The following is a 23031-nucleotide window of genomic DNA, read 5'->3' as shown; positions in this document are numbered from 1 at the left end:
CTGAGATGTCTGATGTTTTTCCCGGGATCTACTTTAGCCACTCCTCCAGTCTGGGGATTACTGCCCCGATGACCACGGACGCCACGGATGTCTTCACTCTCCAGGCTCCAAGCAGCCAAAGAAAATGGATGGATAGAAATCTCATTTAGAAACTGTCAAATGAAAAGCATGTCAGTAATATTTTAGTCAACAGATGGCGGTGTTGAGCTGAATCTGGTCTCAAACAAACCCAAGTCTAAGAAGAATGTAGCAAACAGACCATTAATACTGATGTTATCTAGGAGATAAATGAACCCCATGTTTGTTTAAAGCGATCATTTCTCTCTCAATTCTGACTGTAAACCAGTGGCATGCTCCAGTCATACATACTACATACATAGATTCTCTCCTTTTCTTTTTTTAAAAGTCACCTAGATGTGTGGAACTTTAAATTTTGGGACTAAAACCCGGACCTGTTCCTCTCATAGAAGTTTAGAACTTCATGTTAGCTGAGAAGATTAAGTCTTGCAGGGCATTCTGTTCAGCTGATTTCAGTTACACCTGGATAAATGTTTACAGCTGCATCACTTCATATTTCAGCAGCCAGGGCTTTTTAGACAGTCTTTTTGAAGCAGCTCTAGTTTGCATTTAAAGATTTATGTTTGCCTGGTGGTTGACCCCAGTACCCAGGGTTAATAATTGAAGGCATGTCTGACGTTGGAGGCTGCTTTATCAACTCTAACAACATAAAGACATAGAAGTGTTTCCATATTCCTTTTTTAAACTGCATCAACTGATCGTTTCCTTCAAACTAGCTCAGACTATAATGGTGTCTGGCGGTGTCTTTACCTGAAGGGCATCACAACAAAGGCAGTCTTTATGCTCAGAGCTGCATCCTGTCTGTCACAGCAGCCACGGATTAAATGAGTTCTTACAGTGCTGTCTGCTCTAGGCTGTTAATTACTGTTGGAGGGAACCAAACCACCACAAATACCTAAAATATGCCTGTTATGTGTTATGGTAAATGCTAAAGAAAAGCAGCTTCATGAGCTACGAAACCAAGCAAATAGAAGGAGTTTGTGACAAAATTAAAACCTGAAATAAAAACAGACTCATCACCTCTGGTTTCACCACAACTTTTACATTTTTATTTATTGAACACAATAATACAAAGCATCACAACCGTATAATAAAGGCAGGGAAATAAAATATCTAAAAACCAATTCAGAGCAGGAGAGCGTAAATCACAGCTCATTATTACAGTCACCTATTAAACACGGGAAGATAAAGCAAACAATGTTTTTGAGTGTATAAAAAACCCTTTTCCCAACTGGGTAAATACATTAAACATGTTTAAGATCCCAACAGAATCAGGGACACGGCACGCTGGTTTGTTCCAGACTGGTAGATGCTACTGGTTCTGAAACAATCTCACACTTCAGTTTTCAGGTTCACACGTCACTTTTTTAACATTTCATAAAATTCTATGAACATAAACATCTTTGCTGTTTCCTTTTAGCCCCTAACATGTTAGATTAGCACCGACCGGCTGGCATTATTGTCTAGTGTTACAGAAGGAAACTGATCCACTTCCACCTGAGTGGGCGCTTCACAGGAAACTAGAAACTTTTTAAAAACTTTTCTGCCTCGTAACCCATTCATTTAATACTGGTCACAAATAAACACACATCTGTGTGTTAAACGTAGAGACCTGAAAATTAAAAAAGGACACATTTTAAGACACTACTGATATTTACATGCTTCTATTTATCTACATGTTTCCCTTTGTCAGAAGCTTTGATGAAATCGGTTAGCAAGTAGAGAATTGGCCTCCAAAGCAGCCAGTGGTGTGTTCGCTCAGGTCACACCGCCTGGACAAAACTGACTGCTATAAAAAACACACACCTGAAAGTCTGAACTATGATTCATCACTTAATGATGTTTTTATTTCCAGCGGTTTTCCCTCTTGAGTCCTATGTGAAAAGTCAGTGTGGCTAAAATAAGACCAGTTAGAAGCTGCTCTTAAGTCTCGCTCCTTCCTGCAGTTTTCACACATTACGTGTTCACATAAGTCTGCTCAGCTCTAGAAGTCTGAAGGACATTAAAGTATGTGAGATGTGTTCAAGTTTAAAAGCATTTATTCATTACAACATAAAATGCAGCAAAACTGGGTTGAAAAGTGGCAAAGCTTCCTGATTTTAATGCATAATTCTCTCATTTAAACTTTGATGAGTTTTCCCAACCTCCTTAGACCGGAATATCAACTTTCAACCAGAGTTCAACATTCATGCAGCTACTTCCAGCAAGTTTAGCTGTTTCTAAATACTTGAGTAAAGTTTTAAAGTTTACTACCAGCTGCTTCTCATCTACTGTCAAACCGGTGTCACAAACTTTGACAGTTTCTTTAGACGGGTTTGAATGTTTCAGCTCGTCTGTAATCTGATCCCGTTTGAAGATGAACATTCCTGTTTAACAAGCTGAAGAAACGAGAGCTAAAAATATTCCTGTAAACATAACCGTCTCCTTTTATTATAGGCATCACTTTCGGTCTGGCTAACTGATTCACATCTGCACCAAAACGTCAGATGACCAAATACTAAAAAAGTCAACTGAAATGTTTTAAGATTCAGAAATGTGGGACTAACACAATCCACATATTTCTTTCTTTTTTCTAATTGATCTTAAAATCTGTACAGATGATCAAAACCATAAACAGTTTTCAATCAAAGAGCAAATAAAATAAGAACTCCGTAAGTCTAAAGCCTCTCTGGCCCTCAGAGATTAAAACTAGCATCAGGTTTTACTAACACGGTCCGACTTTAATGCACTTGTCCCCTTTTGCCACAAACTGTGAAAAGTGCTTCTGATGGCAAGTGTGTGTTTGTGGGCGATAAAGAGTGGCTGAATGAAGAGTCTGTCATCTTTTAGTTTAAGTTTCGTGTCTCTGATGAGGAGACGAGGTGCACAGGAGGGTGGGCGGGGCGAGGAGATGCTGCCCTAGGAGACGCTGGAGCAGTGGATGTTCGGGGAGCCCATCTGTGTGAGCACCTTGTCGAGCCACTGCAGCGGGCCGTTCAGGTGCAGCTCGATCCAGCAGGGGGTGCTGGTCACTGTCTGCCTCCTGCAAACACGCACGCACGCACGCACGCACGCACGCACACACACACACACACACACACACACACACACACACACACACACACACACACACACACAGGAAACAGATGGAGAGAGGGGACAGCCAGATGTTTAGAGAGAGAGAGCGGACTGACACAATCAGGATTCAGGAACTCGACATCTATACTTCTACATCACACAGTAACACTGCTGACGCCACGCTACACTCGTGCTGCTGATGGTCCCGGTGCAACAGAACTGGGATCAGATGATGATCACATGTGATACGTGCATGTTGAGGTTCATCTGTGTGCATCTGGCAGAGAGAAAAGCTTCATGAAAAGAGATAATTTCCTGTTTATAAATGTTCCCATTCTTCTGGTGTGTTTATCTACTGTTGCTAAGCAACAGAATCCCCAATCTACAGAGCAGATCTTGTTCTTCCTAAGCTAATGTTCATAAAAGACTAAATCTAAGGAGCTTTCATTCAGCAAATAAAGAATCATTCTGTTTTGTGTTCATGTTTATAGCTGCTGTTGTTCATGTTTATTTACCAATTATTGATCCGTTTTACACTTTAAAAAATTCATTTAATTAAGATCATATTTTAAAATGCAGCAGAGTAAAAAAAAGAAGCTTATTTGATCATTACATGATCTGCCTTTGTCCTGATTTCTTACTCTGAGAAAACAGTCTGTGACTGATGAGATGAAACCAGTGTTTCCAGTTTGATGCTAAAAGTGGAATAAAAAGGTTTTAGATGATGGCGTCAGCAGTGAGCAGTAACACTACCATTCATCACAGGAGGAAGTGGCTCAGGTTTGTGAAAAGATTCGATGTTCTGCAAACATCACACCAGCTTCTGTTTTCACTCAGCAGCTGCTGTTTGATTCTAAACAACACCTGCTAGCTGAGATGGTCGCTGCTAAAAGCGTCACCGTATCCTCTTCCTGTTGCTTTGCTTTAGTTTTGCTTTCATTGGTGTTTGGTATATTTGTAGGTGTAGCATTTGCCTTTTTTAGGTTTGAACTTGGTAGTTTTTTATGTGTGTTCCTTTCTACACTTGTTCTGTAAAGAACATTTAAGAAGGAACAAAAGGGTTAGGAACAGAGCTGGAAAAGGTGAATCCTGGTTCCTCCACATGCCAGCATCTGGTAGACTGCTCCTCGCAGCACAAAGGTCTTTCGTTTGTGAAACTAGTGCATGGAGCCAGCCCTCTGCTCTGTCTCCTCCTTTCTTACTATCAGTGAGTCAACCCATGTGGAAATCTCAGAGTCGAAGAGGGAAAGTCTGACGTCTCTTCTGACACAGCACATGTGTGTTTGTTTAGAAATAGTCTGGGCCTGTTTCTGTTGACGAGGGCTACATGACGTCATCCTGAGGATTCACCAGAGTGTGAGTGGAGGTGGCTGAGCTCTGTGACTCAGAGCGTGCTTCTATTGTCTCTTTTTACGTGTAGACCCATGCTGTGGGGAGTCCATCTTTGATCAGTAATCTCTACACAATGGCACAGCTAATAAGTGAGGGCTTAATATTTATTCAAAACTAAACAGTGACTCAAGGACCAGATTCCAACAAAACAAATGTGGGATGTAGATCAACTACCGGTGGTTAGAGGTAACCTGAAAAACATCAGACTGATGTGTAATAAACAGGCTAGAGATTAGGCCCTTAACATTATGTAAACTAGACTTGCTCTGAGTAGTTTTCTCCTTTGTGTGAAACTTTCCACTCTTCTAGTGAAATCTGCACAATTAAAAGTTGTTGTTTTTGTAACTTCTTTTCTATTTGGCAGGAGCAGGAACCTAAATCGAGCGTGCAGTGCTGGATTGGCAGAGCCCCCATAATGGAGTTTGTTCTGGACAGGATTCAAACCCAAGACAAGCACCAGTTCTACTCGGTTGTCATAGAAAATAAGAACCAATCCAAAAGTAGGAAATCATCTCAGCTGTAGGGTGAGGAACAAGAATCATGAAGAATCTGAACGGTTCACCTGTATTCAGCTCCCCAGCCCTTGACGAAGCTCATGCGGATGGTGCACATCCTGGTAAGCTGGTAAACAGCCTCAAAGCCCTGGTTGACTGACTGTGCTAGCAGGGCAGCAAATTCCTGGTTGTTGAAGATCTTGAGGTTACATCCTAAAGGTAGCAGAGCAAGGAGAAACATAAAGTAGACACAACATTATACAGGCAGCACACCGGTTTGTCCTCTGGGTTCTCCAGATACGCTGATATCAGACCAAGACAATCCAACAGGTTCACTATCTGGTTTAAGACTGGAGCAGTGAGAACTAGAGAACTTCTGAAGCCTGATTCTTCTCCATCAGCTCAGCGATTGAGATACACAATGCCATTATGCAGGCCCCCAGAGGCTGACAGGGACATGCCCATCTCTAAACTTCCGTTCATCTCCAAGATCTTGGAAAAGGTTGTGGCTAAACAACTCACAGCTGCTCTTGATGAACATAACATCTATGATAGCTTCCAGTCAAGTTTTCGTAGAGCTCATTCTACTGAAACCGCTCTTCTTAGGGTCTCTAATGACCTTCTGACCCACAGTGATGCAGGGGACTGTTTTGGTCCTGCTGGACCTGACTGCAGCCTTTGACACTGTTGACCATCACCTGCTACTGGAGAGGCTGAGACTGGGTAGGCCTATCAGGATCTGCTCTGGAGTGGTTCTCCTCTTATCTCTCTGAGCGCTCCTTTTCTGTGGCCGTCTCTAAGTTTAGGTCCTCCACCACCTCTCTTACCCATGGTGTCCCACAAGGTTCTGTGTTGGGGCCTCTACTCGTCCTCTATCTGCTTCCTCTTCAGCACATCAAGAGCTCCTTCAAAGGAATCTCCTACCATCTTTCTGCAGATTACATCCAACTGTACATCTCCTTCGAAGGATCTTTCATGGCGGTTAAAACGAAGAGTCGGAGTACCCGGCCCGGAGGGTTACCGGGGTCCCACCCTGGAGCCAGGCCTGGGGTTGGGGCCCGTGAGCGAGCGCCTGGTGGCCGGGCTTTCGCCCATGGGGCCCGGCCGGGCCCAGCCCGAACCGGATACATGGGCTCGTCCAACTGTGGACCCACCACCCGCAGGAGGAACATGAAGGGTCCGGTGCAATGTGAATCGGGTGGCAGACCAAGGCGGGAGCCTTGGCGGTCCAATCCCCGGACAAGAAAACTAGTTTTTGGGACATGGAACGTCACCTCGCTGGCGGGGAAGGAGCCGGAGCTTGTGGCAGAGGTTGAGCGGTACCGGCTAGATATAGTCGGACTCACCTCGACACATTGCATTGGCTCTGGAACCCGAGACCTGGAGAGGGGTTGGACACTCTACTTTGCTAGAGTTGCTCCGGGTGAGAGGCGGAGGGCTGGGGTTGGCTTTTTGTTAGCCCCGAGACTCTCTGCCTGTGTGTTGGGGTTTACCCCGGGGGACAAGAGGGTAGCTTCCTTGCGCCTTCGGGTCGGGGAACGGGTCCTGACTGTTGTTTGTGCTTATGGGCCAAATATCAGTTCAGAGTACCCACCCTTTTTGGAGTCCCTGGGACGAGTGCTAGATAGTGCTCCATCAGGGGACTCCATTGTCCTGCTGGGGGACTTCAATGCTCACGTGGGCAATGACAGCTTGACCTGGAGGGGTGTGATTGGGAGGAACGGCCCACCTAATCTGAACTCGAGCGGTGTTTTGTTATTGGACTTCTGTGCAAGCCGCAGTTTGGCCATAACGAACACCATGTTCGAACATAAGGATGCCCACCGGTACACTTGGTACCAGGGCAGCCTAGGTCACAGGTCGATGATAGATTTTGTAGTCGTTTCATCTGACCTGCAGCCGTATGTTTTGGACACCCGAGTGAAGAGAGGGGCGGAGCTGTCAACTGATCACCACCTGGTGGTGAGTTGGATCAGATGGCAAGGGAACATGCCGCGTAGACCTGGCAGACCCAAACGCATAGTGAGGGTCTGCTGGGAACGCCTGGCAGAAGAACCTGTCAAGACGGTCTTCAACTCCCACCTCCGGCAGAGCTTTGACCACGTCCCGAGAGCAGTGGGGGACATTGAGTCCGAGTGGGCCTTGTTCCACTCTGCGATTGTCGAGGCGGCTGTTGCTAGCTGTGGTCGCTAGGTGGCCGGTGCCAGTCGTGGTGGCAACCCCCGTACCCGCTGGTGGACACCAGAGGTTCGGGGAGCCGTCAGGCTGAAGAAGGAGGCCTACAGGGCGTGGCTGGTCTGTGGGTCTCCGGAGGCAGCAGACAGGTACCGGATAGCCAAGCGGGGTGCAGCAGTGGCAGTTGCCGAGGCAAAATCTCGGGCGTGGGAGGAGTTTGGTGAGGCCATGGAGAAAGACTATCGATCGGCTCCAAAGAGGTTCTGGCAAACTGTCCGGCGCCTCAGGAGAGGAAGGCAGCAACTCGCTCACACTATTTACGGTGGGGATGGGGAGCTGCTGACGTCAACTGAGGCTATAGTCGGACGGTGGAAGGAATACTTTGAGGAGCTCCTCAATCCCACCAATGCGCATTCCGAGGAGGAACCAGAGCTGGGAGGCCTGGGGATGGACTGTCCGATCTCGGTGGCAGAAGTTGCTGAGGTAGTCAAACAACTACACAGCGGCGGAGCCCCGGGGGCGGATGAGGTTCGTCCTGGGTATCTCAAGGCTATGGATGTTGTAGGGCTGTCATGGTTGACACGTCTCTACAACATTGCGTGGTCATCGGGGGCAGTTCCTAGGGAGTGGCAGACCGGGGTGGTGGTCCCCATCTTTAAGAAGGGTGACCTGAGGGTGTGTTCCAACTATAGGGGGATCACACTCCTCAGCCTCCCTGGAAAGGTCTACGCCAAGGTACTGGAGAGGAGGGTCTGATCGATAGTTGAATCTCAGATAGAGGAGGAGCAATGTGGTTTTCGTCCTGGCCGTGGAACTGTGGACCAGCTCTATACCCTTGCAAGGGTGATGGAGGGGGCATGGGAGTTTGCCCAACCAATCCACATGTGCTTTGTGGATTTGGAGAAGGCTTATGACCGTGTCCCCAGGGGCACCCTGTGGGGGACGCTCCAGGAGTATGGGGTGGGTGGCTTTCTGTTAAGGGCCATTCAGTCCCTTTACCAGAGGAGCGTGAGTTTGGTCCGCATAGCCGGTAGTAAGTCGGACCTGTTCCCAGTGAGGGTTGGACTCCGCCAGGGCTGCCCTTTGTCACCGGTTCTGTTCATCACTTTTATGGACAGAATTTCTAGACGCAGCCGTGGTGTGGAGTGTGTCGAGTTTGGTGGCAGGAGAATCTCGTCTCTGCTTTTTGCGGATGATGTGGTCCTCCTAGCTTCATCCAGCTCTGACCTTCAGCTCTTGCTGGGTAGGTTCGCGGCCGAATGTGAAGCGGCTGGGATGAGGATCAGCACCTCCAAATCTGAGACCATGGTTCTCGACCGGAAAAGGGTGGCTTGCCACCTCCGGGTCGGGGGAGAGGTCCTACCTCAAGTGGAGGAGTTTAAGTATCTCGGGGTCTTGTTCACGAGTGAGGGTAGGAGGGATCGGGAGATCGACAGGCGGATTGGTTCGGCGTCTGCAGTGATGCGGACGCTGAGCCGATCTGTCGTGGGGAAGAGGGAGCTGAGCCAGAAAGCCAGGCTCTCGATTTACCGGTCGATCTACGTCCCAATCCTCACCTATGGTCATGAGCTTTGGGTAATGACCGAAAGAACGAGATCGCCGATACAAGCGGCCGAAATGAGTTTCCTCCGTAGGGTGGCCGGGCTCAGCCTTAGAGATAGGGTGCGGAGCTCGGACATTCGGGAGGGATTCGGAGTAGAACCGCTGCTCATCCGGATCGAAAGGAGCCAGTTGAGGTGGTTTGGGCATCTGGTCAGGATGCCTCCTGGACGCCTCCCCGGGGAGGTGTTTCGGGCATGTCCTGCCGGCAGAAGGCCCCCGGGTCGACCCAGGACACGTTGGAGAGGTTACATCTCCAATCTGGTCCGGGAACGCCTTGGGGTCCTGCCGGAGGAGCTGGTGGACAAGGCCGGGGAGAGGACGGCCTGGAGCTCCCTAATTGGGATGCTGCCCCCGCGACCCGGACCCGGATAAGCGGAGGAAGACGAAGACGAAGATGTACATCTCCTTTAAGCCCCATGAGATGTCTAAGCTGCAGCTGTTACACACCTGCTTAGACTCTATCAAAACCTGGATGGCTGGGAGCTTTCCACAGCTGAATGAAGATAAGACTGAGATCCTCATCTGTGCCCAAGACAAGCTGGTTCCCAAAGTCAGAGACTCTCTTGGTCAGCTTGCTTCTCACACCAAACCCTCTGCCAGGAATCTTGGAGTGACCTTTGACCCAGCTCTCACCCTGGACTCTCATGTCAGTTCTCTTGTTCGCTCTTCCTTCTTCCATCTCAGGAACATTGCTAAGCTGAGTCCCATTCTGTCCCGCTCTGAACTTGAGACAGTTATCCACACCTTCATCTCCTCACTCTTAGACTACTGTAACTCTCTTTTCACGTGTCTGAGCAGAACTTCCCTGAACCATCTACAGGTGGTTCAGAATGCCTGTGCTCGGCTTCTGACCAAGTTCTCCAAATACACCCACATCACCCCGCTTCTCCTCCAGCTTCACTGGCTGCCAGTCAACTTCAGGGTTCATTTCAAGATCCTGGTTCTGGTCTATAGGGCCTTACATGGACAAGCACCATCATACATTGGTGATCTTCTTTGTCCCTACACCCCCAGCAGGTCCCTGAGGTCCAGTGGTCAAAGCCTACTGGTTGTGCAGCACCAGGCTAAAGACCAAAGGTGACAGATCATTTGCTGCTGTGGCCCCCAGACTCTGGAACTCTCTCCCCCTGAGCCTGAGATCAGGGGATTCAGTGGTCTCCTTCAAAAAGCAGCTGAAGACTCACTTGTTCAAGCTGGCTTTTGTATGACCTTCTTCACCACTCTCTCTTTATGCTCTTAGTTACTCTCTCTCTTTCTTAACCTTTTTTTAATCACAATTGTCTATTTTTGCTCATTTAAAATATATTTTTAATCATTTTCCATATTTTTTACATTTTTTGTTTTTGTGAAGCACCTTGTGATTTTTATCTTGAGAGGCGCTATAGAAATTATATTTTCTTCTCCCCCCCCCCATCCCCCCCCCCCCCCACCACCACCACCACCAAAATTAAACAAGTGCCAAGGATATCCGATAAGATTATCTTCAGAGCCATCACAGTAATCTGCCGTGGGATCTTCAGAAGGGGAGAATTGGGTCAAGAAGTACCCTGCCGTGTGAACCGGTCTGTAGAAGACTGCTTATTTGAAAGTAACTTAGGAGATGAAACATTCGCGTAAGAACCTACAAACTCCAACATGGACCTGAGCAAACATCTCCTTTGGTAAATAAAGAGCTCATGTCTGTGTTTTTAATGAGAGGAGAGATGAGTCAGAGGAGATATCCTTGAGTTGATGATGACAGAGGTGATGTCACAGATAAGATGATATATAAGCAGCACAGCAGCTGAGAATAACTCAGTTTTAATTCATCTAGACATCTAATAACACCTAATTCTCACAAAAGGTTCCTGACCATACACACTACATACCATACCAAGTTTATTTGTATAGCACATTTAAACACCGCATGAGAGCCGACCAAAGTGCTGAACAAAAACACACAATAAAAACAATCAAAAATAAAAACTAAAACCATTAAAATCGAGTAATCCAACTCGAAAAGAAAAGGAGAAAGAGAATAAGTTAGACTGAATTAAAAGCCAACGAATAAAAGTGAGTTTTTAAACGAGACTTAAAAAGGGAAAGAGAGTCTGATCAGGAGGGGCAAGTGGTTCCAGAGCTTCGGTGCACAAACCGAAAAGGCGAGCTCCTCGCGGGATTTACAGCGAGAGCTAGGGACATGTAGGAGGTGCTGGTCGGCTGATCGGAGGGATCTTGTAGGGACATACGGGTGAATGAGCTCAGACAAGTAGCTAGGTGCTAAGTTATTGAGGGATTTAAATACAAAAACCAGGATCTTAAACTCTATACGGAGATGGATGGGGAGCCAATGGAGATTTGCTAAAACTGGTGTGATGTGTTCTCGCTGCCTGGTGCCAGTCAAGAAACGAGCTGCTACGTTCTGCACAAGCTGAAGTCAAGCGAGGGTGGAGGAGGAGATACCAAAGAGCACTGAATTACAATAGGAAGTAATAAATGCATGGACAACTGAATACACACTACATAGTTTCCAACACAGCTGGGGATCAAGCTACCAACCCAGTTTCCATCCATCACTCTACGCTCTCATCTGTATCTTTTCCCAACTCATCACAGTCTATAAAGGATTCTGCTGACTCCATCAGCTGGACACACACCTGGGGGGATCTTGCAGACAGTGGCGGGGTGCCAACCATAACGCTGATTACAGTTGGGGCTCTGGACGAAGATAGCGCTATCACTGAGACACTCTGCAAACACTTCTCCTCCGATGTAGTACAGCCGCACACCACGCCCTGAGAGAGAGAAACGCAGAAGCACGGATGTCACAGAGACGTTAACCAGACAGTTTTATCTGTTATAATCAGAGCTGATGCCCACCGATGTGTCTGCGTGTTAACTCCACTGCTGCATTGCGGTTGACGTTGGACAACAATCCGAGGCAGAAACGCTCAGAGTTTGAGGGGTCTGTGAAGCCATCCACCGTCAACGAGGGCTGTGAGGCGTGGAAGGTCTCCCCTACTCGCTGGTTCAGCTCGTAGTAGGAAATGGAGCACCAGAACGCTGGCTCACAGTATGTTACTGGCTGGAGATCTGTGAGGGAAAGGTGCTGTTAGTTTGGCTCCAACAGATAACAGAAAAGGACAGTAGCTGGTCTCTGAAAGGACTGAGATGAGCAGATCTGTTTGGCCTGTCATGTTGGAAGTAAGATAAACAGAGGAGGAACTGGAGTCAGGGATCCTAGAATAACAAGAGGATGAAAATAGAAGAAACGAATGGCAGAAAACAAAAAACACAAGAGAGAAACTAGAGATACAATGATAACAGACAAGAGACAAAATAAACGAAACATGACGAGAAAGGGGGCTGCAGAAAAACCTTCCCAAATGAAGAAAACATTTAGTGAAAGCTTGTGTAACAAAACGTCAGACCCAGAAACTGTTCCCTTCAAGCTTTAAATAAAATATGAAATGCAGATTCTCACTGGTGGAAACTCAGGCCAAAACGGTAACATTAAGACCAGTTTTTCCACGAGTTCTGCTTATTTACTCTTCCTTCTCAACTGCAACATTTTGTGTTGAAGTTGAGGGGAAACTGGACAGTTCTGCCAAGTGAAACTGGTGTTGTTTTCCTATTTATACCAGCAGCATTCCAGCTAAGTTCCCCCCGGTGTTTTCTCATCCTGACAGAACAAACATAGGATATTTTTATTGATGTTACTGCGAACTGAATGGTGTCTTGGCCTGTTTTACAGCTCACACGGTGGGCGTGAAGGACAAAGACTTCTTTCATCATCTTGTTTCCTCTTGCAGAAACAGAGTTAAACCAAACAGAGAATTCCCACTGGGGGGATCCAATTTGTCTGCAGGTGAAGAAGAAGAGCAGACACTTACAGACTCCCGGGTCTTACCTAAGTTACTGTGTGTGGGTGAGACGGGGTTCGGAGACAGGTTTGGAGAGCTTGTGTCCATGTGGGTCATCTGGTGATCACTAGTCTCTCCATCCTCGCTGAGGTATCCTGGTGGAGGTGTTTCTGAGACATGTGAAAACACACGTGAGGTCGAGACACTCAGATACACACACACACACACACACACACACACACACACACACACACACACACACACACACACACACACACACACCAAATGATCAAGACATAGCAAGGTCTGCTGCAACCAGACACATTTAAGACAGTTTAACCTTTTTTAAAAGCTTTCTTCATCCATCACTCAACAGCCTTATGGGCATATATCTTCTAAAATAAAGTCTGTCCAGAGATTTGATTTCTTTTTAATTTTTGTCTCTTTTATTGTGGAAAAAGTCGACTCTATTTAAGCAGAGAAGATCAGAAAAGCTCTGACCATTTTCTCATTTTTGAGAGGAAAAGAATTTCAGCACCAGCTCCGTTTATCTCAGCTGTAAAATCTTACTAGCTTGTTTCGACAGACTGTGAACTGGCTCTAAGTGTGCCGGTACCTGGTATGTAGTTGCTCTGGGGCTCAATGCCAGCAGGGAAATTGGTATTTTCAGGGATTGAATGGCTGTAGTCATCCAGGGGAGGGAACTCACTGGGGATTTCAGTGTGTCTGGGCACCAGCACCGGTGGAAGAACTAAAACAGGGACATCAAGACATCATTTTAGAGAAAACAAACAACAGTAAACCAATTCTAAGACATTTAGCTAAAAACAGCTGTGTTAGCAGCAGCTGTTGTACCTGGTGTCTCCACTCTCTGGTAATGGTATGGGTTGACACATACTTCATCTTTCTTTGTGTGGAAGGCATACTCGCACAGCTCCACCGCTCTCAGCTCGTGGTGAGACTGAAGGTCGGGCCAGCGCCACAGCCGACAGTAGATGACATGAGGCAGACCCTTCCTGTGGGAGACCTGCAGACGGCCATCCAAAGACCTGCAGATGCAACCAGTCATAAGGTCTGTCAGTGTCAGGGCTGCACTGGTGCCTTACGTGGACTTAGCATGTTTTCATTCACCGTCTAGACAGATAAGTGTTTTGTTGAACGTTGTGTAAACATTTTGTCAGGAAACTTAGCATCTTATTTGTGCAGATAAAAAGGCTGAAAACAACCAAATCACTTCATGAAAGAGCACCTTTGATTTGTAAAAAACACACAAGATCATTTCCTACAATTTGGCACACCGAACTTTACCAGCTGGTGTGATAAATTAGACCTCAGCAACAACTTCCTGTTGATGAGCACCAACTCTCAGCCCACTGACTTGTGATGATGATGTGACGTTTCACTAATAAACAATGCTGTTTGTAGGAGGATCTAGGTCAGCAGCAGAGAGTCAAGCGCGGTTATTTAACGTTGCTGATTGACATAATGGGGTTGTAGCTTTGTATCGTGGAGCACAATGACCCATAACTGAAAATAAATTAAAAATATAAACAAACAAACAAACACATGATCATGATATGCAACCACACTTGCCCCTCCTGTCTCTGTGTCTCACCCACTCCCTGATGCAGACAGACAGGCTAAGGAGCAAAAGCTTTAACTAAAGGCTTTTAGCAGGACAGATGTCAATTCTAAATAAAACAAGATCATTTACTGCGAGCTCGGTTATGCAGGATCAAGGTCAGCCACAGTACATGTAACAGGTTGTATTCCATAGACTAATAAAATATGACATGTTAATATGTTCCGATAATCTAGAGTAAAGCAGCACAAGTCTGTTTATGCATACGTCGTGTTTTTACATCCAAATATGATCAGTTTGTTTTTCTCTCTCTTGAGTGTGTGCCTGATTTGCTCTGTTTATCACACCAATGATAGCAGTGACAACATATTTATGAAACCACAACACCAGACGTTTTTCCATCTCCCATACGACGGGTTCCTAGTAATGCTGGTGTTAAATCATAGACAACACCAGTGAAAGGGTTTGTGGCTGTCTTTCAGTTAAATGTTCAACAACAGGCATAAATGTGTTGGCCCCACAACAGAACAAAAATGACCTATTAGCTGAGAAATTGATGTTAATTGTCACTAACTTTATTTTTTAAGTGGAAATGATGTTCCAGGTACATTTGTTAGTGTTTGAACCTAACCTGTGGTGTGGCCCCCGTATCCCTTTTCATTTGCAGTTTACACGTCTTGGGCTGGTTATTGGGACTATTTCCTTTCACCAGATTTCATCATCTTGTACTGGCTAGAATTGTTTGCAACATCAGATCAGAACTCTGGAAGTTACCTTAAAACATTGCTTCAAATGTGATTAGTTAGTCCTCCAAACAACTAATAAATGCAATCAGCAATCAATCAATTAATTACCTGAAGTTGTAGTGCTGAAAAGTCTTTGTAAGGTGTAACAGCCATGCTAACACCAGGGAAACAGATGTAGAGTTTAATGATCATAATAACCATAATTTCTCTTTATTTGGCTCAGAAAATCTCAGTAGTATTAGATAATGCAATAACACGCTGGAGCACAGCTCCTGTTGGCAACTACAGAAAGTACAAAAACACAACAGGAGGTGGTATTTAATGACTCATAGTATTCAATTCTCTCTCACTTTAATATGATAGAAAAACTGTCAGAAGAAGCTGATCTAATGTAGCTGGTATGTGTGTTAAGGCTCTGGGGATTAATGGGTCTTTATTGGGATTATGTGAGCTGACAGAGTCATTGATTAATGACAGTGCCTACACAGGCTGTTTGGGTCCCACCAAGCTTCTCTTTAGATTGGAACATGTGTTTATGTCATACCTCTAGGTCCAGAACAAACCACTGCACTGGTACTAAAATAAGATAGACTAAACCAGAAAGGAGAAATTTAATTTTATTTAAGTAATAATACCTGATGGCAATTAACTTCCCGACACATTGCAGGTGTGTAGACATGTTAAACATTACAATTAAATGTGTGTGTGAATGGGTGAATGACTGATTGTGTTGTAAAGTGCCTTGGGGGGTTCCAGGACTCTAGAAGGCACTATATCAAATACATGCCATTTACCATTTACCATTTAATGTACCTACATCGTGGAGGTAACAACATCAATCAAGAGAAGATACTCATCAGAGCATCATCTCACACAAGGATACTTCAGCCACAGCTTCAACAATCTGAGAACAAATGTAAGAAATTAGAGAAGAATAAGGACAGGGTGGAGATGAAGGTCACACGAAAGCAAGCTTGAATAGGTGAGTTTCAGCTGCTTTTTAAAGGAGACCACTGAGTCCACTTATCTCAGGCTCAGGGGGAGAGAGTTCCAGAGTCTGGGGGCCACAGCAGCAAATGATCTGTCACCTTTGATCTTTAGCCTGATGCTGCACAACCAGCTTTGATCACTGAACCTCAGGGACCTGCTGAGGGTGTAGGGACTAAGAAGATCACCAATGTATGACGGTGCTTGTCCATGTAAGGCCCTATAGACCAGAACCAGGATCTTGAAATGAACCCTGAAGTTGACTGGCAGCCAGTGAAGCTGGAGGAGAAGCGGGGTGATGTGGGTGTATTTGGAGGACTTGGTCAGAAGCCGAGCACAGGCATTCTGAACCACCTGTAGACGGTTCAGGGAGGTTCTGCTCAGACACGTGAAAAGAGATTTACAGTAGTCTAAGCATGAGGAGATGAAGGTGTGGATAACTGTCTCAAGTTCAGAGCGGGACAAAACGGGACTCAGCTTAGCAATGTTCCTGAGATAGAAGAAGGAAGAGTGAACAAGAGGACTGACATGAAAATCCAGGGTGAGAGCTGGGTCAAAGGTCACACCAAGATTCCCGACAGAGGGTTTGGTGTGAGAAGCAAGCTGACCAAGAGAGTCTTTGAGAGTCACAACGCTACTGCAGCAGCCGCTGCTTTCGTCCAAAATAGACTCTGACAGCCTTCATGGGTGGTCGTTATTGGCCAGTAGAATCAAAAGGCCTGCATGTGTCCAAATGTATATCATATCCAAATCTAGTCACTCTGTGCAAGAAGAATAAGATCAACTTTTGAAGATTGCAAATGATGCAGCATTCAAAAAATATTTGAGACATCTCTGTTAGTTTTTTTGATTAAATTCATGAAAGAATACCCCCAAATAGTCACAACAGCATTGAAAACCCTGTTAACCTTTCCAACTGTGTGAAATAGGATATCTGGAGTGACAGCAACCAAAAGCAAATTACTGAATAAAATAGACAAAAGCAACACACTTCGGGTTTCATTATGTCCCTTTACCCCAAGATGGGACCGCCACAAAGACACAGAGTCAGGGCGCCCATGTCATGGTCTGTGTGTTATTCCTGTTCCCTGATCCATTTTTTCCCAAAATCTGTTACCCTGCAGGTGGGCGTATCTGGAAAGCAGGTCCAGGTGACCTAGATCTGTAATCAGCCACCAGGAGGATTTAAGGAACTGGCAGACACAACTCAGCGCTGGATGATTACTCGCACTGGGTAGTTCGCGTCACGCTTACATCACTTGCGCTTCACGAAAGTGATGTAATGGAACCACAAATGGAGTAAAACTGAGGGAATGTGGCTGTAAGTTCAGCAAACTTAAAATCCTTCCTTCAGAAGGCATAAAACCACTGTAAATATGGCCATTTGGCAAGTAGCAGCTACGCTAGGGGGAAGAGATTCAGTGGTGACGTCATATATGTGAGGTGACATAAATGTGACGTGCCAACGTCTGGATTGTAGTCACGCTAATTACAAACTTTTACAAGCTAATAAATCTCAAAGTACGTGTCTGGCGTGGTCGAAACACCCATCATTAGTTTTCATTTAAATTGAAGTACAACATACTGTAAGTGTGATCCAGGGCGTAAGGCAAAGTGGACTAGAAAATAGCTCTTTTATCCCCGTTGACTTGCATTCATTTTCTCATTCTTCCGGGAACCCATGGGCCGACCGTACAGCATCAGCTCAAATAAGCACAGGAAAATGAGCCACGCTGTCGGTGTGTTTTTTGTAAAGATTTTTTTAAATTTTCGGCCTAATCAATAAAACATCTCTGTGAGAGAGCAGCATACTGCAGCACTACAGAGATGTGATGTAAACTGAGAAACCTCTCAGTGATGAGAAGAACCTTTAAACTGCATCCTGTCAATGGTTCAAGCTACTTCCTGTAACAGACCCCTGCACAAGGGAAAATCATACTGACTGGGAAGGAAGAAGAATCATAAACAAAGAACAACAAAAATACAAAAGACAGATTAAGGAAGCAATAGAAATAAGGAGATGTGGACACACAACCATGAACAGAGATGATGGGGTCTACACATTGGATAATGCATGGGACTGTGTCATCAGCAAGGAGAGCACAGGCAGCAGAGGGTGACATTGTCCTCTGCTGCCGCTGATAAACAAAAACGGAAGTGATACCACCAGCAGCGGCAAAGCTCTGACGAAGGCTACAGTGTTAGTCGAAACGTCAGAAAAACAAGGTAAAAACAACTTTTTGCTGTGTTAAAAAAGAACCAAGTAATGTAGTTAGATGAAAGTACACGGAAATCATGTACAACATATGTTTAAATAGCTAAGGCAATACCATTAACAGCTGAATGTTTAATCTTTTAAATATTTCTAGAGAGCTTTAGCGGGTCCTTTATTTTTGAACTAAACCTTAAATGTGACTGAATTCATAATTCAATCACTTGTTTCTGTATTTGATGAAAGCTTTGGGGCAACATTTCCAACATGTGTTCAACCTCTTGTCTTATAGAAGCTGGGAGAGGCTATATGAAGTATTTATAGACCTTAAAACACTTGTTTTGCAAACTCCAATTCCAATCAACCCCACAGGAGTTTCCAAAAATTCAAATTTGAAAGATTATACGTGAAACCTTCCAAAAAGCTGTTTATTAACACAACTAGATATGATGACTTGTTTATGGAAATATGTGTTTGAAAGTCCACCAGACAAAGTATGGGGGAGGGGTGATGCACTACACCAAGGACTAAAATAAGTTCCACAGACAAATAATAAAAAACAGGCAAATCAATAAAGCAAAAAGACAGTTCTGTATTAATGACGGTGCCCATCTATAAAGAAATAAAACAGGAGCATAGTAACACACTGCTATCATTTTATCATAACAACATCTTGATTTTCTTTCTGAGAGCGAGAAGCAAGAGCTGGAGTTACCGTTATTAGAGCGAAAGCAAAATCGACTCCCAAAAAGGGAAAGGGACCAATTAATATAGATTTTATTAATTAAAGAGAAAAGTGTGTCACTGCCATAATGCTTCATGACCAGAAGCTGACATTACAGCCAGCCAATACTGTATGTGTGGATGGTAGGAAATGCACACACACACACATACACACACACATACACACACACACACACACACACACACACACACACACACACACACACACACACACACACACACACACACACACACACACACACACACACACACACACACACACACACAAGCATATTGTGATACAGCTTTACTTCAGCTGCACTGAGCTGTCTGAGGGAACAGTTTTAATGTGAATATGATAAAGTGAAATGACCGGTAGACATACATTTTAGATAAGTGTTTTACTGACTGAACCCCTGAACAGACTGCAGACAGAGCAGATTGAGTCCTACTAATCTGGGGAGGGGGTAGGAGAGGGGTGGCAGCCAAGGCTCGGGGACATATATGTTAAGTGTGTGTGTGTTCAGACTGGCCATTGCCTGAAGAAAGCTCAACACACACACACACACACACACACACACACACACACACACACACACACACACACACACACACACACACACACACACACACACACACACACACACACACACACACACACACACACACACACACACACGACAGAGTTTTTACAACTCTGCCAAACCTCACACACAAATGACATTTTAACCACTCAAAAACAGGACAGCAATGGTCGTAGTAAAAACTTTGTTTTTCAGAATTTGTTTTTCTATATGCAAAAAAAAAAAAACCCATGAGAACCACAAGTCATTGTATCTGTATAATAAGCAAAGATAGTAGGTGGTGGACAAAGGAGGACGGGTGCACCTGGACAATATGTCTGAACAGCTCAGGGCAGATCAGAGTGTCTGAATCAGCTCCCCCCACGAGACCCCCTTCCCTGTCCCCCGTCTGTCTCATCGTCCTCATGCTCAGCTTCTACTACGGAGGAAAGAAAAAGAGTGGGGGTGGAAGCTTGAAATGGTCTTTGGTGTTTCCATAACATCTTTGGCCAGCCAGTCGAGCCATTACCAAAAGAACTGCAATGACATATTAGCAGAAGGCTGCTGCTCTTCAATAACCTCACATAAAAATAAAAAAAATTAAACATTCACTATGGAGAAAAGGCAGCTATCACTCTCTGGGTTGGACACACAACTACTCAACCAGTCTAAGTTACAGGTATTTCAGGAGTCATTCTGAATTATGTTGAACACACGTGTCACCGGTTTGTGCTTTTGTTTAGTTGTGTTTGAGTGATAAGACAGGTTTCACTCTTGATAGGAATAAAACACCTGTTACATCAACCACATTTTCATTTTCCACATGATAGCCTTGGTTCAGGTGTTTTGGGCCAAGAATTATTAGTTAGTAATATAACTGGAGTGTTGTTTATTAATCCTTCAGAGTACTAGACCTGACCATAATCAAGACTAGTGGTTCCCAACATTTTTTAGACAAGGACCCCTCTTACTTTGTCCAAAATGAGTCATGACACGCCAACCCCCATACACACATCAAACATGATTAATTACAACCTTTACACAGATATACGGTGTTGTAACTCCCACAGAGCCTTGATTACACGACTGGGTGTGTTACATTTTATAAATGTAATTTTTAAAAATATATTCTTGGTAACCTCGCAACCTCAGCACAGAGAAAAATTGTAGGGACCCCCTGCAATCAGCAGGAGAAGGCAATATTGTCCTCTGCTGCCTGCGGATAAAAGGAAGTGACGCCATCAACATCCAGCGAAGGCGGAAGTGAACGTCGAAACATGTCAGCAATGGTAACAGCTAAACCTTATTACTCTGTGTACAATAAAGAACTAAATAAGACTGGAATATCCATTTTAAAGTTTTGTACTATTATTTAAAAACAACAAAGATTACTTAGATTTAACAAATATATTTGTTTTAAGAAGTATCTCTGAAAAGCAGCAACAAATGTCTTCTAGGGGATCAAATACTTTATAGAATGCTTTTTCTATTCATATATGTATATGCTCATACAGTTGTGAAATCAATTCACGTAAAATAATCATGGTAATCATGAAACCGTGAGTCTTCCTCAGACTATAATCATACAACCAAAATTTCTCAATGTTGCAACCCTACTGAAAATTATCTAACTTTTAAAAAAAATTAGATCAAGGTTTCATCTTGTATTTTAGAGCTGGACCTATATACAAGCATGTCTTAATTTAATATTTGAATGCATGGTTTTATATTTGCTATAATTTGGCCAACATATTAACAAAAAGTGCAAAAATGTTAGTTTGTGAACAGCAGTGAGGTTCATGCAGAGAAACGTATTCCACAGGCATCACCCACTCTCTCTGGAAAAGCCATTAGACTTTTTCTTTTTGGACAACGGTAGAGTTGGGGGTGGGAATGACTGTAAACTGTGAGAAAAAAGTCTAACTGTGGCACATCGGTGATATCATGGCGTACAGGGACCAGTGAAGAAGGACCTAATGTGAAATACAAAACCAGCAGACACACGATCAGCGAGCCTAGACTACAAATAACAGTCTAGACTTGGAAACTGATGGAGAGGCAGAGGAGGGAGCCATTCGTTTCACTGCTGATACTCAACGAGCTGAGCAGAATTTCTCTTTATGAAAATAATAAATGACTAAATGGATATTCACAAGCTAGTGAAGGTTTATTTCTGCAGTTGGAAGGACCATCAGACCTACTAATCCAGTGTAATTAATGTTTAATCTATTGGTATCTAAACAAACAACACCCTGTGCTATAAGGTAACAAATCAGATGCATACACAAGAAATCATAGTAAAACAGTATGTCTAAAAAATGAATGTTATCTATTGTAGCACATCTATAACAACTACAGATGTGCAAAATGACTTTTATTCATGTATTAAACCAGTTAACATAACATCTGATATAAACTGGAATGCGAAAGTTTGGGTAGCCTCTTCATAATTTCCCTGTATAAATCCCTGGTTGTTATGATAAAACATTTAAGTTAAATATGCCATATAAGAGACACACAGTGATGTTTGAGAAGTAAAACTAAGTTTATAGGATAAAAAGTGTGCAATAATAGTTTTAACAAATTTAGGCATGTGCAAAAAAGAAATTAACTCAATATTTAGTAGATCCTTCTTCTACAGAAATAACAGCCTCTGAATGCTTCTTATTGCTTCCAATGAGAGTCTGGATTCTGGTTGAAGGTATTTTGGACCATTGTTCTTTACAAACATCCATAACTCATTCAGGTCTGATGCGTCTGAACATGGACAGCTCTCTTTAACTCACACCACAGAGATTTTCAGTACTATTCATGTCTAGAGACTGAGATGGCCATTCCAGAACATTCTGCTTGTTCATCTGCATGAATGCCTTACACCTGGAACACACCAGACACGGAAGCAAGACGATGCGCCGCAAAGCGCCGTTGAACGACGAGCGCTTCTAATCAGCGCCCTTGTTAACCTACACTCTCGGTCACATCAGCTGCGAAGCACTGCGAACAGTCAAGAAGGCTTGTGCCGTGCAGCAATCGTTTTGACGATTGATTTGTGTGTTCCGCTTTGCAACTGGTTCCGGGCCTTAGTAGATTTTTTAGCAGTGGTGCAGCTTCAGCTTTGTGACTGATTCCTGGACATTGGTCTCTAGCTTTAACAAGATTCCCAGTCCCTGCACTGGCCACACAGTCCCACGGGATGACGGAATACACACACACACACACACACACACACACACACACACACACACACACACACACACACACACATATATATATATATATATATATATATATATATATATATATATATATATATATATATATATATAAATAAATATATATATATATATTAGGGCTGCACAATATATCGAAAAATTATCGTCATCGCGATAACAGGACGTGCGATAGGCCCATCGCAAAGCACGTCAAAAACGGCGATAAATGTTTGGTTCAAACATTTCCATCTGTGTCATACATCAACTTTTTGTAAACCAGCTATGTTTTTTACGTGGAAGTATTATTTGACCAATCAAATGTAGCCCCTCTGATATGCGGCCAATCAGATGGGTCCGTTCACGTAA

General features: G+C 44.2%; 1 protein-coding gene across 1 annotated transcript in view; it reads right to left on the bottom strand.

Moving 5' to 3' along the window:
* Positions 1–2754: 2754 nt before the first annotated feature.
* Positions 2755–23031, bottom strand: part of smad3a (SMAD family member 3a) — a 43597-nt gene continuing 23320 nt past the window's right edge. The window contains exons 2-8 of the mRNA XM_054732313.2: positions 13496–13689; positions 13257–13391; positions 12688–12810; positions 11658–11870; positions 11435–11572; positions 5090–5234; positions 2755–3100 (exon numbers count right to left, since the gene is read on the bottom strand). Coding sequence (XP_054588288.1) covers positions 2977–3100; positions 5090–5234; positions 11435–11572; positions 11658–11870; positions 12688–12810; positions 13257–13391; positions 13496–13689 — 1072 coding nt within the window. The 3' untranslated portion in view covers positions 2755–2976. The remainder of the gene's footprint in view (positions 3101–5089; positions 5235–11434; positions 11573–11657; positions 11871–12687; positions 12811–13256; positions 13392–13495; positions 13690–23031) is intronic.

Source organism: Nothobranchius furzeri, chromosome 9 (assembly GCF_043380555.1).
Source record: "Nothobranchius furzeri strain GRZ-AD chromosome 9, NfurGRZ-RIMD1, whole genome shotgun sequence".
NCBI classification, from domain to species: domain Eukaryota; kingdom Metazoa; phylum Chordata; class Actinopteri; order Cyprinodontiformes; family Nothobranchiidae; genus Nothobranchius; species Nothobranchius furzeri.
Note: the sequence above shows the minus strand (reverse complement) of the source record. Positions and strands in the feature narration are given on the sequence as shown.